Source organism: Topomyia yanbarensis, chromosome 3 (assembly GCF_030247195.1).
Source record: "Topomyia yanbarensis strain Yona2022 chromosome 3, ASM3024719v1, whole genome shotgun sequence".
In the NCBI taxonomy this organism is placed as follows: domain Eukaryota; kingdom Metazoa; phylum Arthropoda; class Insecta; order Diptera; family Culicidae; genus Topomyia; species Topomyia yanbarensis.
Window position 1 is genome coordinate 304,982,732 of NC_080672.1, and position 18,571 is coordinate 305,001,302.

The following is an 18,571-nucleotide window of genomic DNA, read 5'->3' on the forward strand; positions in this document are numbered from 1 at the left end:
TATTAGAATTAATTTTACTAAGCATTCGACAGGGCGGACTACGTAACTTGGAATGGTGCCAATCCGGATCTGGCCAGAGGCAGCCAGAAACTAGCCATGGGTCCGGATCGATCGATTCGTATTGATCGTACGTATAAAGCTCACGGTGCCAATGGGGACCTCTGCAAAGGTCCTGCCGGGCTAGCGAAGGGTAGCATCTACGCTCAGCTCAATTGTACCATGAAGGACGTTAAGTGCAACTAGGGACGAATCAGAAGCCTATCGGAGCCCCGGCAGGTGTATGCAAACTATTATTCCTAATGTGCGCGACGGCGACAACAAACTACATATATCTACCTATTGTTCATGTTCTTATCATAACTTCCATTCGATTGGTTGGTTTTTGAAAAGTTGGTTGAATACTTGTGCGGCATGGCTGGTTTATTCCGTAATAAGTTAGTCAATGACGCATCGGAGCTTTCATTTAACTTAGTGTTAACCAATGCTATTCGAAGTGCAATAACTTTCACCAGAACTTCTCTACTCTGCGTGCTAACGAAATACTAAATAGATTCTGTAAGGTGTTGTTTGACTTTATTGTAACTGTAATGACTCTTATATACGTTTGATCTTTTTAAACAAAGTTTATATTTTCTACACAGAGATGAAACAATATTATATTCGAAAAAGATGAAGTCCTTCCTAATGTGTAGTGTGTAATGTAGGTTGTAACTGAGAATATCTAGAATCTTGCGTGATAACCAACAGGTAAAAATATAAAACGAGACGTATTGCAGAAAAAAGTATTTAACTAACTGGATTTATTCTGCACTGACAAACAATAGCAATCAACAAGCTCTTCACTGTTTTGTCCGGTCATGTTTGAATAAATCAATGGTATTTTTAGTTAGGATTACAGAAATCAGGCTACAGTCTCGAATATCGATTAAAATGTTATTCGCAGTATAGTGCAAATATAAAACAACATTCCGGGTTTCTTTTTAACTAAACCAATGATTCAGTTTTATCATTGAGTTTATTAACAACTTACTCTATAGCATATTAAAGTTTTTAATGGGTTGATAATATTCAATATTTTAAAACGTCATTGTATGATTCAGATACATTCTATTACTAAGCTGATAGTATGAATTTAAATACAATCAAGTTTTGCGCAGCGGTTGTCAGTTAGAAATTATGTATTTGCAATACAAAAAGAAGCATTCTAATCCGTCACTGAAATGAGAACAAAAAATACACAGTTTTGCATTAGATCGTCTTGCAAATTAAATGAAGAGTGTCAAATTTGAAACATATAGCAAATGTAGAGAGCTCACACGTTCAAAGAAAGTGTAGTGAATGTTACAACAATCGGTAGGCTTCGTCACTATTAGATGCGTTAGTTTGAGGCCAAAGCAACCATTAGAAGTGGCGCAACATTCACGGCAATAGGCCAAAACTGCAAGAAATGCTCATTCCCCAATAACCATTCATTGCCTTGTTACATTGTGAAAAGATAAACAATATTTGCCGCGCAACTGAGTAAAGCATTAATAAATAGGAGAGAGTATATGAAGGTGAGGCCAAACAGCAAACATATTCCATTGAAATGCAAGGTTACAATCTACTGTACTGAAAGCAAAGTTTCCATTACTTCTAATATTTTGATATGATAACCATAAACAAATGTAACGAAAAATGTATGTGATAGTCAACTTACTTTTCGATTATCGCAAGCATATTAAATTTTTTGTGGAAGTGCACTATTAGCCTAATTCGACTAGATCTACTTAGAAAGAATCGTGACATTTAAGTATCAAATACTAACTTGCCATTTTATTAAAAGCATTACTGTAAGTGAAACCTGTACCTTGTTCGTCCCACAAAAACTTTAGTAATATAGAAGAAGAAAAAAACCCCGAAGCGGCATACACACAAACCCATTAAAATGCTCCAAAACTGATTGGAAAAATTGCGTCCATCTCCAAATATAAGAATCTCTCGATTTTGGGTCAAATTACGGCCGCCATTTCTGAGCAAATGACACAAAAAAGCAACTGTTGCTAAGTGAAGCACGCACGTATAATTCCATGTAAACTGTAAAAAAAACAAATATAATAAAAATTGCCATTTACCAAACATTACTGCCTATTCCTTCTTCGACTCGCCCTGTGGAAGCTTCGCGAGTTTACACCTCGTCTTCGTTCAGCAACATGTTCGGAATTCCATCGGTGATGGGAAAAACTCGACCAGTTTCCGGACACTCGAGGGATCCTTCAACGATATCCACCTCCATCAGGACGTGGTGAATCTTCTGCAGGGTTTCGGAGTCCGACGAAATGTCCTCCGGTATTGTGTCAGGAAGTTCGGTACCAATCTGCAATTGTAAGCAAGAATATATAAACGAATGAAACAGTTATGAATAGACCTATAAGGCTTATTTTAATTGAGACACGGCTCGCATATAGTAAAGGGTTGGGTATAGGACACGACCATGGTGACATTAAAGATGCAACATTTTTCACGTGAGCGCAATATAATTCGTGAAGAGATAGTCATCGTTGTTATTTGTATTTGTATCTTCACATATTTCCAGAAACGTTTTGAGTGCTGAATGTTTTGCTGATATCGAAAGAAACAATCCTGACCAGCTATTTTAAAAGCATGGTTGAGACTGACATAAGGGATCATCCATAAATGACGTAGATTTATATGGGGGAGGGGGGAGTTTTGTATTTTGTGATGATGTGTGACGACAGGGGGGTAGGGGGTCATGTCATGCTATGTAGCTTTTTTAAAGGGGAATAGAATAGATTTTTTAAAAAAATTTACGAGGACAAGGGGGGCAGAGTTACCGTCAAGCTACGTAATTTCCAGGGGGGTATTTAGAGGTTTGTGACGAAATGCTACGATGGGGGAGGGGGGTGTTAAAAATTACTCAAAAAATGCTACGTCATTTATGGATCATCCCTAATAGATTCAAAGTGGGATTGTGCGATACTTAGTAAACCTTCGCAGAGCAGCTCTCTTCATGGACTTCAGCCGTCGCATCGTGCTCGTTTGCCAAGGAGGGCCGATTTGTTGATGATGAACTATCTTCGGGACGTGCCTGTCAATAACATAACCCAAAACGTTGGAAAATGTTTGAACTGCCGTATCAACATCTTCGGGATGCAGAATATTTAGCCAATCGAGAGTGGAGAAGAGGTCTGCGATGATCAGATTTGTGGAAGTCGCATGAGACGAGGACCGGAGGAAAATTATAATCGGGCGCCAGGATGCGATCGATCGTGGCGATCAATGCTGGGTGATGTGCCTGGTTTCACTAGAGTAGAGGGAGCCATCACTACTGATGTAGCAGAAACCTGTGTAGCGATTCTGCTGGGAAGAATCGATGAAACTTCCAATTTCATTCATCCTTGTGTTCGGACACCCAACTCACTCGGGGATGAACTCGATGAGGAGGTGATCAGCAGGCGATGATGATCCGATCCCTAACGCTCACGAATCCTGTCCCATCCCACTGCTAGTCCCAAATACGGTTTCGTAAACCCTATCCTACCAACAGCGCTAATAGTGGTCCATGGCTCTCCATCGAGCTTTTCGCCCCACCATGCGATAGTGTCAACCACTGTCATTTGACGTACAATGGACCATCCGATCGACAATAGCGGCTTGGAAGAAGCCGCTGCAAAGGATTTCTTTAGGTTCTTCATGAGTGAGCTGTGAGCGAGTGAACACCGGTTTATGTGCCTGGAAACTAAAAAGACAAAACAAAGATCAAGGTGGCGGTTATTCTCGTTGGCAATAGGATCAATATGTAGTAACGTTGCTGAGCTGTAGCTGTCAAGAAGCCTCACTGCCCCTGAGTGAAGAACGGAGTGATGGGAAGCCGAGTAAAGAAATCCATTGCGGGAAGATCTCCACGAAATGCTGGAGAGATTGAAATCTCCTAGTACGATGATCTCATCAACCGATTTAGCGTCTTCGAGTATGGTTAAAACTGAGCTGCAGTATGCGTCAACATATTCGATGTTACGGACTCGGTCGGATGGGACGTACAACGTACACAAGTACAACATACGGTCGCCAAGCTCAATTATCGTCCAGACCTGTTCGAGGCAATCCCAGCAAGTCTTCTCAACAACTCGTGCCTGCGATTAACTGCTACTAATATACCACCGCCGGTAGATTTACGGCTATTTCTAGGGTTCCGGTCATAACGAAAAACCTCATATCCAGGACCGAAGACCTGACTGGAAAGCGCGTCATCGTTTAACCACATTTCGACGAAGACGATGATATCAAAACTGTTATCGGAGACTGCAAGGCGATATTCCTCAACGGTTGAATTGATACCGCCAACGTTTTGGTAGTATAGTAGCAGCTTGTCTCGTCGTTGTCCAAGGCTGGAAATCTAAGAGTTTTGAGGCAAAAAAGAACTCACAGATGCTTCATACTTGCCTGCTGTAGGTTTGCGGACCCCTCGTCCCAACTCCACCATAGCACCGGGACCACGAGTCACCAAATTTTCTGCTAGATTTCTGTAAGTCTTGGTTTGGCAGCCCTGGATAATTTCTGTGCGCATTCTATCGGGTTAGTTGAACTAGGGCGAACTCGGTTTCGTCCACGTTTTCTGGCAATTTTTTACAGAAACCGAGCAAAACCCTTGCATAACTCGGAAATAAATCGTGCAAAGTTCCTGGCAATTCCTACCTGGTAGAATCTAGCACGAATCGAGCATAACATCTGACAAAGATGTGGCAGGAAGCGTACAGAAATCTTGACCGTACATTCCTGGCTAGATTCTGGCTAAAAGTGAGCAGCATCGGTTAGTTTAACCGCTTCTGTCAGAAACGGTTGTTGTATTTGAGCGAATTCTTCGCCAGAATTCTCGCACAAATCGCGCAAAATACTGGCAGAAACGCTGCCAGCATCAATTTCGCTTTGCTCAACTTTTGCTAACTTCCTGCTTGCCACGGTGACTGGGTGGTCGCTGGCTGGAGGGGCTCGACTGTGATGGGGGGACTAAGGGCTTCCTCAGGACTGGTGGCAAGTGTGCGTTCCGGTGACCGGGAAAACAGGAAACCGAGGGTTGTACTCGATGCAGTTGGGCTAGGTACCACTCCTGAACGGCAACTGGTCGCTGGCATGAAAGGTGGCGTCTAATACCGATAGGAACTTTGCGCAATTGACGGTGAGTTGGAATCGAAGAACATTTCGGTGCTAGAAAGTTTCGAAATAGATGGATACTTGCCGCAGTATGAAGCTTGGAAGACCCTTTTTCCACTCCCACACCCAGGACCGGGACGACTGGTGAACGCTGGCTGCAGTAGCTGGACTGTGGTGGGGGATCGAGGGCTTCCATAGTACAAGCGACGGTGCATCCCGGAGTTAGATGTAACCTATTGACGAAATCTATCCTGTCTCTGCTGGTCGAAGTTAAATTCGCGAACCAGCACTCCAGTTGACCAAGTAGACTCTCTGAGTGCCACGTCCTTCAGTTCACTTGGAAGCTCGACTCGGAAGGAAACAAAATTGAGCTTTGTCAGATCAGCATCCTTCTTAACCAACAAGATCGGATCAAGGCTGCCGAGGCAGACCCAGAACTGTTTCCGCTCATCAGCAACTGTTCTGATTTCCCGCTGAATTTCTCGAGTACCACAGACAGCGGCTGCAGTGGCGCGAATTTTAGCGTAATTCTCGCGACTTCTTTTTGGAGTAGGTGGATCCCCCGGAAGTCGCTTGATAGACAGCCCCCTTTGAGCTACAGAACCAAAATTAGCCGGAAAATGTGTCTCGATGCGGTTGGAGAGATTAGATACGACTGCGTTCAGGTTATCTACTGCTTCGCACAATTTTTTGGTGTCCACGATAGAAGCAGCGGAGTCAGTTTGCTCCATCCACTTGTTGAAACTGCAAGCACAATTGTCGCACAGCCAGTACAAGTTCTTATTAAATCCAGACAAGTCCAGAGCAGATCGCTGCATACCAGGAATGCAAATGCGGTGAAAAAGCGGTCCCCAATTGCCACGACATGTAATTTTTGTCGATCCCATCAACAGGAGAGTCACTTGTTTAGCAAACAGAATTCATTGCACGCCTTTTTGACGTGTGGGAAGCACCTTTCGCTACTTGCCTGCGTTGGGTGTAAAATTGAGAGGGTGATGTAAACAAAATCACGGGATAAACGAAGAATCACTACCAGGCTTCATTTTACTCATCTTTGCAACGAAGAGATAAAGAAAATTTAAAATTTTACCCGCATATAACATGAGTTTTATTTTGGTGCGCATTTTTTGCCCAGTAACTAGGAGAGCAGAGAGAAACCACATGCTCTCATTACTGAATCCTCTTGCTTGTGACAGAGCAAACCTTCATTAGATGCTCTGCTTTTACCTCATCATAGTCTGGTGGAGCAACGGAGATAAATTGCTCAGTTTGCAGATGAGAATAAAATAGTTTCCTCTTTACCCCCAAGGGAACCAAATTTAGTTCGCTTCACATCAGTGTTCGAATATTTCTAGAAAAAAATTAGAATAGGACGTAAGTAACAATGAGAGATTCTCTTTGGGGTCTTTCTCTTCTGTTCATTACTCGGCCATTTCAACATTTACTACTCTACTCTGCATAATATTTTAGTAAAAACCGTCGGCTTTCGATATGTACTGGAAAATTAGTGCAAAGTGTTGTAATGACGTCGTAATAAACGAAAGAGAAAGTAAACAAAGAGAGGCTCTCAATGTTACTTACGTCCTATTGAAAATTTTCTCTAGAATTAGCTCGGCTTTCATGATAAGTAGGGTGAAGTGCCTATTTTCACCATACTAAGGAGGGCGCCTCACTGAATCATTAGTTACTCGGCCTACAAACAATTGAATGCGTACAAATTGGCATCAACAGCTTTGCTTCGCTGTTAAGTACCAAGATAATAACATACATGCGTTGAAAACAGTGAAATTCTCGTGTTTGAGCGCAACGAAAACACGAATCGAGTGCCCCTATTGTTGCGCTACCATTTGACTCAATGCGTTAAACAAAGATGGCAGACACTGCTCTAACCAACGGCTTCAAATGGGTAACGTGATAATAGAAACATAGCGATAATGGGCTCATCACCCTATCCATGTTTTACCTTCTGGGAATAGTAAAGATGTTTGAATTGGCAGCTTCCAGTTCAAAATCGCTGAACAACATTAAGGGGTTACACCACTGCAGATCTCGAACAAATGGGCATATTTCGGAATTTTTTTTTGGCACAATAAAGGGAGTTGAAATGTTGTTAAAAGGAATTTATAACATATGTATTGGATCAGAAAAATATTTTTTTCTAGTATTTTCATCACAAGATGGCAACTGTGCAGCATTTCCCCCCATGCGAGTTTTTAGGTAGAGGTCCACGGCCTGAAAACATCAATTTCGAATATGCTGGGAAAATTTCAAAAAATCAAAAGCCATTTGTTCGACTTGTATTTCCGGCCAACTCAAAAAAAGTGGGTTTGAGGTTTACACAGAAGGCGTTGCGGAAGAATTGATAATTTGAACATTTATATATCGTATTCGTCTTCCATTTTTTGGGATATAATTTTTAACATCCTAAAGCACATCTTAGACTAATAAATATAAATTCGACTTTTTAAAAATTCTACGGTGGTGTAACCACTTAAATGCCTATTAGACTGATAGGATGTTGAGACTATTTTCATCCTAATTATATTATAACCCTACTAATTTGAAGCCTTTGGTTAAAGCAGCGTCTGCCATCTTTCTTCATCTTATTGCCGTAAATAGCAGGGTGAAAATTAGGGCACTCGAATTAAGTTTTCGTTGCGTTTAAACACCAGTATTTTACCATTTTCCGCCTTAATCCAATCTTTGCCATAATAAAATCAACGTTGTCTTCAAATCATTCTCAAGGACATGTTTAATAAAAAGTGTCCTAATATTAGTGTAATGCTCAAATGTCTATTAGTTTGCTCCACCAAACGTGCATAGATTAAACACTTAGTTTGAATTATTGAGTATTGGAAAATTTTACTTGGGCTTTCAACAGCAAGCCATTCGGTAGTCAATTTAGTAAACCAATTCTGTTACCAATTTCTCCGCAATATTCCCTTTTTATCCAAACGTCAAAAATATTCAGCAAATTTTCAGATGAGGATTGCTGACTTGTTCAGTAATTTGATAATTACATTTGACGAATTGGTAATGGAAATTAATTTACCAGCTTTTAAAGGTTGTACAGAAAATTAAAATTCGAACGAAAGTAATCTTACATTTCCTGAATTTGATTACGAATTTTAGCCCTGAATTTCTGAACACAAAACATTCTCATTATCAAAAAAATTGCTTGTTCGCAAAAATCTTCAATAATTATCAATAAAGGCGAATTATTTCCACTTTTTCGCGATTGAATCTGCTATCAGGCTTCTAATTATTATACTTTCGAGTCAAATCATTCATCCAAAATCGTCATGTGAAAAATTGCCCTAGGCAAGGAATAAATACACCTCAAACATGACAATGACAACCACAAAAATCTCACTATTACTGCTTTCACTGTGTTCTGTTGAAAATTCATGGTTTTACGAAAGACTACGAAGTATTTGCAATGTGCAAACACGTCGTGCTAATGTTTTTCTCCGAAAATGGCGATTTAACAGATAGTTTGTTGTACGTGTTTTGTATGTTTTTGACGAGATTCGATGATGTTTAACTTTTTGCCGAACAAGTCTAGAGAAAATTTTCAATAGGACGTAAGTAACATTGAGACCCTCTCTTTGTTTACTTTCTCTTTCGTTTATTACGACGTCATTACAACACTTTGCACTAATTTTTCAGTACATATCGAAAGCCGACGGTTTTTACTAGAATATTATGCGAAGAGTAGAGTAGTCAATGTTGAAATGGCCGAGTAATGAACAGAAGAGAAAGACCCCAAAGAGAAGCTCTCATTGTTACTTACGTCCTATTCTAAATTTTCTCTAGAAGTTAGTATTTTACTGAATGATGGATATTTTACCGAAAAAAGCAAAAGTAATAATAAATTCGATTAAAAATATTCCAGGTTTTAGCAGCAAATTATTCGGAAATCTACCGAAGTCGCTGAAAAATGAATACGCTTTCGCAATTTTATAAATCAATTGCTGATCTCCGTTAAAAATACTGTGCAAATCGTCAAATGAAATAACTGAACAACTTTGGGTTTGCTTAGTGTGTACATATAGTGACTGGTTTGAATACGCAAAGCTTAAATAAAGCACTCATTTGATATAAAATATCGCCATTCTGTTGTTTACGAAACCATCTTATTTTATTGGCATTTTTTCAAACATGCTCTTTCTGAAACTGAGCATCTGATGAGGAACGCTCCCTCTTGAATTGGGCGAGAATTAATACTTTCGCATCCCCCCCTGCGTGGTAGAGAGATATGCGTGAACGCAAAAAAAATCTCTTGATTCTCGAGAGCGTGTTCTCTCGCTTTCGGTGGGAGCTAGTAAACAGCCCTACTGCGTTTAACTGCTTACAAAAGAGAAAATGAGCTAATATCGAGAGCAGTAAGGAAGCCTGATCACTACAGAAAATCTTTGGGTTTTCGCTTCAAATTCACAAACCAACACAAAACTATGCAGGAGATTGGCACGGTGAGCAAATATTTTCGACTACAACGATAATTTGATGAGTTATTCGCACAAATAAAACACAACGAAAAATCAAAACAGTACAGCACGTCTGCTTAACGGGTGCTAAAATGTTCATGTTATTGTTGTTATTTATCTGTGTGCAATCGGGCTGTTTCAGCAACCTTTTTCTGCAACCTATTTGCATTAATTGTACACTAGACTGCCCAGAACAAAAGATTTTTTGAAAACATAATCGGACGACCCCTGAATCGATTCGTGATCCCATCACGAGTTTCTGCGTGTTCGAAGTTTGTACGGGATTTTTTGACAATGTACATGGAGATTGCTCAGTTGCATTTTCACCGCTAGGTGGCACTGTATGCATTAGTTTATCACTATAAAAGTGAAAATAAGAAAGATAATTTTACTGTCTATAACTTTGACGAAGACGGCAAATCAATCCAACTTCCTTGGGAGAAGTTATTATTTTTGTTTTCCGGAAGTTGTCCTACTGGAGCTGTAGAGCTAGGTTCTCGAAAGGGCTCCCCGTCAGAATCACTCGCTACAATTGCAGACGTGACCGAAAAATGTCACCAACTAAAACACTGCATAAGGCCAATTGCAGCGGGCCGTGATTCTTAATGTGATATTCATCGTATCATCGTGAAGGGCTCGACCGTTTATACGTTAACGGGTTCGATCGCGTGTGCGTTTTTATGTCGCGTGTGCTAACATGTATGTAACTACGGTTTAAATGCTAGAAGAGAGTGAGATTTTCCTTATCACCTTCCATATCACTAGAGTTCCGTCGTCATGGAAGGTGTTGTCTAGTGGATATGAAGGGTAATTATTTCCGGACGTGAATCGCGATTCGTGATCGCGCGAGCACGGACGTTTGTAGGTTCACGTTTGAGACCGCGTTGGAGACCGCCTTTTGAAACTTCGTAAGTACTAAAACGTTCACCTTATTTCCAGGGTGTTATCAAGTTTACGCGATCGCGGACGTAGGTGCGCGTGGCATGAGTCTATGCTACTTTTTTTTTGTAAAATACGTTTTTTGTCAATTCTTGATTAGTTTTAAAGTTTTAACTTAATAGTACAAATTTTTCAACATTGAGTTTGAAAGTAAAAGTTCAAATTATCTACATCTACCCTATTTTCTTGATTTTTTTCAATGAACGAAATGTAACAATACAACAGTTTCAGTATCATTGTTTTCGTTGTTGCCTCAATTCGCTCTAGCGAAGGCCTTAACAGTTCATCATATGGGATGTGCCGTGCTCCAGTCAGAATCTGTAGCTTTTGCTGAAACAGTGCGTAGGCATCACGCACTCGTATACATTGAAAGTATCTATGTTGTATGGTTTCGACTGGCTCTGAACAGTGAATACAGTTTTCTCCATCTGCTCGTCTCATGGTGGCGGTACTTTTTGGTTTATCCACATATATAAAACACTGCGCTGATCAGGCAGTAGCCCACGGGAGGATATATTCCTCCATATTCGCCTCCAATTTGTCGCGGGCTGACAACTACAACTTTAGCTCTGTCGGTACATTCAATAAATAATCGAATAATTTGATCGCGGAGGGGTGTTGGCTAATTTGGAAGGGAAGGGCTGTAATATTGTCCATCATAATTTTTAGGCAAGGAAGAGAAGTTGCTTGGGTAGGATTCGCTTGGTTAAGGTAGGAATTATAGAAGGGAAGGGATTCGATATCGTGTAGGTGGCGATTGATTAGCAGTGCTTTGCATATTATCGCCGGTAGCTGCAGGTTTAGGCCGCCGTCATCCTTACTACGCGCCAGTTGTTGCATCGGTACCGTCGCACAAACGCCGCGAAATAGATGGTTGGCTGCCATGTACCACAGTTTGGATGATATGAAAGTATTCAACAACGTTACTTTTTGATGTAAAACCAAACGACGCAACGAGTGAATCCAGACTAGTCGAGCAAAGTTTGTCACGAGAATGTCCCAGTTTAAGGACACCATTAATGGGACTGAGTTCGCAAAAATCACACCGAGTATTTTGATGCTGCTTTCCGTACGAAGCCATGGCACTGTTATGGGATTCGTTGTCAGACCCACGTCAATTGCCGTTGTTTTTGCTTTATTCAGACGAGCTCCTGAGACTTATTCGAACCGCCTGAATAAAGCCCGTATTTAATTCAGCTGCTCACGTTGCTGACGATAGCACTGATGTCGTCCGCATATGCGACGATTAGGTCTACTCCACACACCTGTTCTAATCATTTCAGTAGCGGGTGAAGCTGAGTAATAAACAGAGCATAGCTAATGGGTCACCTTGAAGGACCGATCGCTGTATGGTGAAGGGTGCGGAGAGATGTCCGTTTATTAGCAGTCGAGGCGATGACGCTGCTGCTATATGAGAAAGCAGCTCAACCAGAGCCGTGTTGAATCCCAGCGCGCGCATTGTGTGGAACAGAAAATAGTGATTTACCCTATCGAATGCATGCTAGAGGTCGAACGACACCAGTTTGCCTCTCCGCTTGTTTGTTTCAGCTGAGCAATTCTATCTTTGAGTGCCAGGGTGGCCTGAAAGATGTTCCTGGTAGAGAACAGATTGTGAGATTGAAGAACATTTTCGAGTCTTGCTGCTTCAGGATTCGAGAGAGGATTTTGTAATCGCAGTTGATTAAGTTTATCGTCCTGTATGCACGCGCAGTATCCCCTGAACCGCGTTTCTTCGCCAATACGATTACCACATCAACGAACTGTGCCGGAAAATTTGATCGAATAGCCTCATTCATGATTAGGTTTAGCTCTCGGTGGATGACGTTAAATGTATGCAGATAAAATTCTTTCGGCAGTCCATCAGGACCGGGTGATTTTTGGGGATGCACTGGTACGGATGGCAGACAAGATTTCAGCTGTCGTTATTTCGTTCATAGCGGCTTCGTTAGTAGCATCATTTTCTGGGATGATTCTTTCGCACTGGAAGGGGCCGTCGTCTCGTTGTTCCACTTCGCCACGCGCATACAGGCCGGTGAAGTATTCGACCATGTGATTCTGTATGGTGACCGAGTCGTCAATGATTTCGTCTCTCTCGTTTCGTAGTCGCTCGATGGTTGTTCTCCGCCTCTCTCACCTCTCCCAGCTGGTAGGTTGAGATCGGCTCACCCGCCACGTACGTCTCGTTGATTCTGACGAACATCTCAGAGAAGCGCCGCTGGTGTGAAAGCATTTCTGCCTTCATTCAGTTGATGGTGGTCAGCATTGTCTGGTTGCTATGGTAGCTGTCCTATGCCTGCCGTAGTAAACCGTAAAGGCGCTGCTGCTCGCGATAGAAATTATCAAACGCAATTTTTAATTTCCATCGGAAGAAAGATTTTATTTTAGGTTTTGCACACAACAGCCACCATTCCATCCATGACGGAAAATTTCGACGCTGGCGAGTAAAATACTGCCACTGTATTTGAAGCACGTCGATGTTTTCGTCGGTCAGGAGATGAGGACGATGGGACCAGAAACCACGACTATGTGCTCTGTCGGGAAGAGGAAGGCAAATTCTCGCAGTGACGGCTTTGTGATCCGAGAAACAGCAGACATGGGCAGCAGTCGTTCTCAGCTGATCTCGAAGGCCTGCGTTCACGTATAGGCGATCGAGTCGGGAGGAAGAGTTGTGCGTGATGTGTATGTATTCGATCTCGCGTTGTCGGAGCTGCTGCCATACATCGTGCAGATGCAGCTGCTGAACGGTGGCTTATAGAGCAGGACTAGAGTTGCTTCCCGTCTCGTCGCATGCCCGTAACACGCAGTTAAAATCGCCTCCTAGAATGGTGTGTGCGGTGTGGTGACGAAGATAGTAAGCGATCGTTGTGTTGAAAAACTGCTCTCGCTCGGCACGTTGAGCAGATTCCGACGGGGCATACACGTTACACAGCGTGATGTTGTTTACACGTAAGGCGAGTAATCTCCCATCCAGGTTCTTTTCTACGTGCAAGAATTTAATGTGCTCTTTGAGAGCAATTGCCGTTCCTCTCCTCGCATGATCGACGTTGCAGACAACGTTGTAGGCGGGTAAGGTGAGCTGTTCGTTTTCAAACTCCTGTAGGAATATGATGTCAAGATCCATAGAACGAGCGAAAGTACGAAGGCATTTAGTTTGGTTGTATGTTGATGTTAATAGTTCCAATATTATAGCTGATGTAGTCCTCCATTGCATACATCTCTTCATTGGAAATCTGGATGCGTCCGTGTTCGGTGGTGGTGAAGTCTTCGTCACCATGCCGCATCTTTTTCCCCGGCGGTAGCCTTCGTGAGCGTCGGCTAGCAGCTGAAGCTTGAGATGCTTGTGAGCTGTCTGTTTCATTACCATCAGTTTTACGTTGTAGGCCGATGTTGCCGAATGGGTTTACGGTCGACGGTTGGTTGGCTGTGGACGCAGCCGAAGTTTTCTGTTGAGTCGCTACTGGCGCGGCGAGGGGAGCCATTATATTTTTCTACTGGGTAACTATAGACCGTGTCTCGATAGGTTCACGAGGTTGTATAAGTGGACCCGAGTTTCATGCCAAGGGTTTCGACCCCGACGGTAGTTGTGTGTCGGTCAGCTTCGGTTTTGCCGGTCCTTTTTGTTGGACTGACATTTTCGTGACATTTGCACACGATCGGTCGGCTGTCAATTTCTGCACGAGCAGTTTTTTGTTTTGCACACATGGGATGTCGATGTGTGCAAATTCGCGGTAGTGTAGGCAGGTTTGCCGCTGCCACTTGTAACCAACCGTATCTTCTCCCTGGATCGTGACGAGTGAATGGATGTTCTTCCTCACCACCATCCGAGCAAAACGAACACCAGTCTTCACGCCTTCGAAGGCACCGTAGCGATTATCCCACAGGAGTTCACGAACGTTGAGAACCTCACCATACTCGGCGAGGAAGACAGCGATTTGTTCACTGGTGATGTCTTCAGGAAGGTCGAAATTTTGCTGATGGTCTGGAAACCCCTTCTGATCGCGAATTCGCATCCCTGTAGTTGACCTCGGTTTCTGTGGAAGTAGCTGTTTCAATTTCTCCAAGCGATGGGATTTTAGATCGGATTTCTTTATTGCGCAGCATCTCTGTTGGGGTCTTGCCAGTAGCAGAATGCGGGGTTGCATTATACATCATTAAATATTGAAGGTCGCGACTCAAAGCATTACTTATTCTGAGCCGTTTTAGTAGTGATCTGTTTGGCCCTTCTACTTCTCCATTGGGCTGAGGCCAGTAAAGAACTGTATGATTAGGCGTTACATTTTTTGTGTGGCAGTAAATTTCAAACTCGGTACTGATAAACGGCCGTCCGTTGTCCAAGGTGATGGTTCTTGGAAAGCATTAGCCCACAAAAATTGGCTCAATATGCTTAATCGTATCATCTGATGTTATTTTCTTCATGATGCAGACTTCTTTGTAACGGCTGTAGTAATCCACAATTACTAATAGGTACTCACCCGAAGATAGCGGGCCTAGAAAATCCATTGCTACTTTGACCCATTCATTTGGAATTTTGCGTCGTTGCATTGGTTCGGGAGCAGACGGTTGTCCAACTAAGCGACAACCTTCGCAATGTTTGACAACATTCTTTGCATCTTTGTCCATGCCTGGCCATCAGACTCTGTCTCGTAGGCGAGATACCATCGATTTGTCTCCCGGGCGGCCTTCATGAGAAAGTTGCAACATTCTAGCACGTAGTTTGCGCGGGATGACTGGCCTACATCCTCTGATGACATAACCTTCCAGAATACTAAGGTCTTTTTGAAACGGCACGTACTGTTTAACGCCTGATTTGGTGTTTTCGTCGCTCCAGTTGTCTTTCATCAAAGCCTGTCTCACCAGAGTTAATTCATAATCTGAATCCGAAGCTTCCTTCCTTGATCGCATTAACATACATTTTATCGTCGGAGCTGTCAACATCGCGGTAATCGTTTAGTGTGGAAAGGCTGGACAGATGTCGATGATCATCGAAGAAGCCAAGTGCTGGTGCAGTGCATACTGCTTCTTTTAATGCATTGAATGCTATTTCGTGCTTAGCCAACCACTCGAACTTCTGGTCGTCTACCATTAGTTGTCGTCCGACGTACCCCACAAGATCCAGAAAGCTACGAACTTCTTCTGCGCTGTTAGAAAGTCTGAATTGCTTGACTGTTATAATTTTACCGTCTGTTGGCTTGATTCCTTTTTGAGATATGTTGTGACCTAAGAACTCCATTTCCGTTGCGTTGAATTTACATTTTCTTAGGTTAAGAATTACATTATGGTTTTCCGCCGCTCTCGCTACAGCTCGTAGCGCTTTGTTGTGTTCTTCCTCTGTTTTGCTATATATAAAGATATCATCTTGGTAGTTGAATGCGCAGGAGCAGTCGCTCAGTATGTGCTCGATGATCCTTTAAAAGTGCTCTGATGCTCCGCAAACACCGAACATCAATCGCGTGTAACGGAACATTCTCAGATGGGTAATAAACGTGGTTATGTGCCGGCTAGATTCATGCGGCTCAACTTGATGATACCGAGAAAACCATCTGGGTCCGCTCAATCTGGTGAAGAAACAAATTTTGAATATAACGATTTTAATAATGTACTGTGAATAAAATATGCTCTTTCGCGCTTTTTTCGTTTGTTTACCTTGCAAGGAGTTCGTCAAAGGTGGGAATAACGTGAAATTCTCTTTTAATTGCAGTGTTCGCGCGTCGCATGTCAACACACAGGCGTAGCTCCTCATCGTCTTTAGTTGCAACAACTAACCCACGGACTTAGGCCATCAACTTTTTCGATTATTCCGGTTCTTAGCAGTTTATTAAGCTTATCTTCGACTTGCTGGCGGAGTGCTACTGGAACTCGTCGTACGTGTTGGGCTACTGGCGTTACACTGTCGTCATTATTAATGCGTAGCTTAACTCCTTGAAATTTGGAAATGTTTAGTTTGTGTCGTTTTTTAGTTATTGTTACTTTTAATTGTGGGGAATTTTTCTGCGTCGTATACCGTTGTCTGTCGGATGTGGTTTATACCGCTTGGGTTGATAACACTGGGCAGTCCAACAAGAAGAACCCCTAGCTGCTTTGTTGTAGCACGACCTAGCATATTTTGTTTTCCGCCTCTTATTAAAAAAAACTGGCTCGAACGCCACTTCCGTTCGCTTTACCAACGACATTAATTTCAAGTTCGAATGTGCAAAGTATTGACTTCCCGTTTGAGCGAGCTGTCAACTGTTCGTTGGATGGTCTAACGTCAGCTACGACTGCACCATTGCTTTATAAGTATTTCCAAGTGGATTCGCCGATTATATTGTGCTTAGATTCAGAGTCGATTAGCGTCTCGATCATCACCTGGTCGACTTTGAGCCAAAACAATTCATCATGGTTGTCGCCTATTGAAAATATGACCGAAGATGTGCTGTTCTCGTTGTCTCCATCGGTTACCTGTTCTTCGATCGCATTTATTCTTGGCCTTTTTGACAAGTGTGAGTTTTGTTGGTACTGAGGGTTCGCTGCTTTTCGTTTGTGAGGGTCGGTTCTGCACTTTTTAGCAAAGTGACCATTTGGATTACACATCCGACATCTAGCGTTTTTTGGCGGACAAGTATCATCGGTTCTGTGCGGTCTTCCACCACACCTTCCGCATTCATTTCGGTTGGGCGTTTGTAACCACCGGTTTCCAGGAGTGCCAGTTGTATCATTGCCGGTAAAATTGGTGTTCATGGTGCGCCCGGAAAAAGAATCTGACAGGTTTAATTCTCGTACCTGGTTTTGTACAGAGGTGTTAGCAACTAGTTTTGTCAGATCCTCCAAGTACGTAGAAACAGTATTAACGAGTTGTGCTAATGGTTTGTGAAGAATCGTATAAACCTCCTTAAAGGAACTCGCTCATACTACTTAAGCCATAATAGTACATCTGCATATTATGTTAAGTATATTTCTTGGATAGTATATATTACCAGGGTGTCGTCACAAATAAACATAAGAAATACATGAGGAACATAAGACAGAATTCAAGTTACTCAACTATGACAAAAAACGGTATAAGCTATTGTACAATAAATACCAGTGGAACTAGACTTAACATTCGTTCTGAAACTCTATAAGCACCTATAAATAATATGTACTTTTTCTTGACCTGATGTACAGTGTAAATTAACCGATTTTCGTACGCATTGATTCCTTGACCTTGTAAAAGTTTTAACGAAAAGGTATGTATTTAATAAATTACAATTACAATAAAATGACAATTTACAAATTATACTTACGTGATTAGCAGCCAATTTGATGGCACCCCAGTCCAGACGAGGAATCATACGGACGATAAACTCTGAATTGAAATCCGATGATACCTCTTTTTTCTCCACGATCTTAAAGGGAAGATAAACAATAAAGCGTGGATTGAATATTGACTAACGAAGCTTACCTTCAGTTTTAACGGAAAGCCAACCTTCACACCCCGAATGCACTTGGATGTAAGAAAGTTATACGTGAGCAGTTTCATTTTTTGGCGTTTAATTAAAACTTAGCAGCGCTAATCTGTAGTTTTGAGAAGTTTTTATGCAAAATTCACTGAAAAACACGATGCATCACAAGCACGCCACAATAGGTAAACAAACTCATATGATCATGACGTTTTCGAAATCCCACGATGGAACAGAGTTGCCATTTATACAGATTAATATCTATAACACAGATTTTTAGGGTTATATAATATAGATTATTGTATTATCTGTATTATAGACCTAATACGCCTAATACAGAAAATTATGCAGATTTTATAAAAATAAATCAATTGCAAATTACCTTATGTGGAACAACCTTCCTTCAACAGTTTTTTCAACCCCAATTTTTGAATAATCTTAATCATGAAGGTAGATCTTGTGTTTGCAATTTGAAATAGTTTTAAATGTGTTCATGAATAGTAAAACTACAATATAGTATTCAGGTGCTTTAAATTTTTGAATTCAGATACATTACAAAACTTCTCTTTTTGCATT

The 18,571-nt window shown here is 41.8% G+C and overlaps 2 protein-coding genes across 7 annotated transcripts in view; one reads left to right on the plus strand and one right to left on the minus strand.

Moving 5' to 3' along the window:
- The window catches only part of LOC131693131 (uncharacterized), a 37,354-nt gene extending 35,236 nt beyond the window's left edge, over positions 1-2,118 (plus strand). For all 6 annotated transcript variants that reach the window (XM_058980705.1, XM_058980706.1, XM_058980709.1 and 3 more), the window contains one exon: positions 33-2,118. In XM_058980705.1, coding sequence (XP_058836688.1) covers positions 33-243 — 211 coding nt within the window. In that variant the 3' untranslated portion in view covers positions 244-2,118. The remainder of the gene's footprint in view (positions 1-32) is intronic.
- On the minus strand, positions 1,078-18,198 carry LOC131693133 (multifunctional methyltransferase subunit TRM112-like protein). Its single transcript, XM_058980713.1, has 4 exons — positions 17,998-18,198; positions 17,840-17,941; positions 2,115-2,356; positions 1,078-1,215 (listed from the first exon to the last, which is right to left on the minus strand). Exons 1-3 carry the CDS (start codon positions 18,073-18,075, stop codon positions 2,168-2,170), a joined length of 369 nt encoding a protein of 122 aa, XP_058836696.1. The 5' UTR covers positions 18,076-18,198; the 3' UTR covers positions 1,078-1,215; positions 2,115-2,167.
- Between the last annotated feature and the right edge of the window lie 373 nt (positions 18,199-18,571).

Coding starts and splice junctions, on each gene's coding strand:
- LOC131693133 (XM_058980713.1), bottom strand. CDS start 18,075: ATGAAACTGCTCACGTATAACTTTCTTACATCCAAGTGCATTCGGGGT. Junction 17,942..17,997: donor GCTTTCCGTTAAAACTGAAG/GTAAGCTTCGTT, acceptor CTTCCCTTTAAG/ATCGTGGAGAAAAAAGAGGT. Junction 2,357..17,839: donor TCAAATTGGCTGCTAATCAC/GTAAGTATAATT, acceptor TTACAATTGCAG/ATTGGTACCGAACTTCCTGA.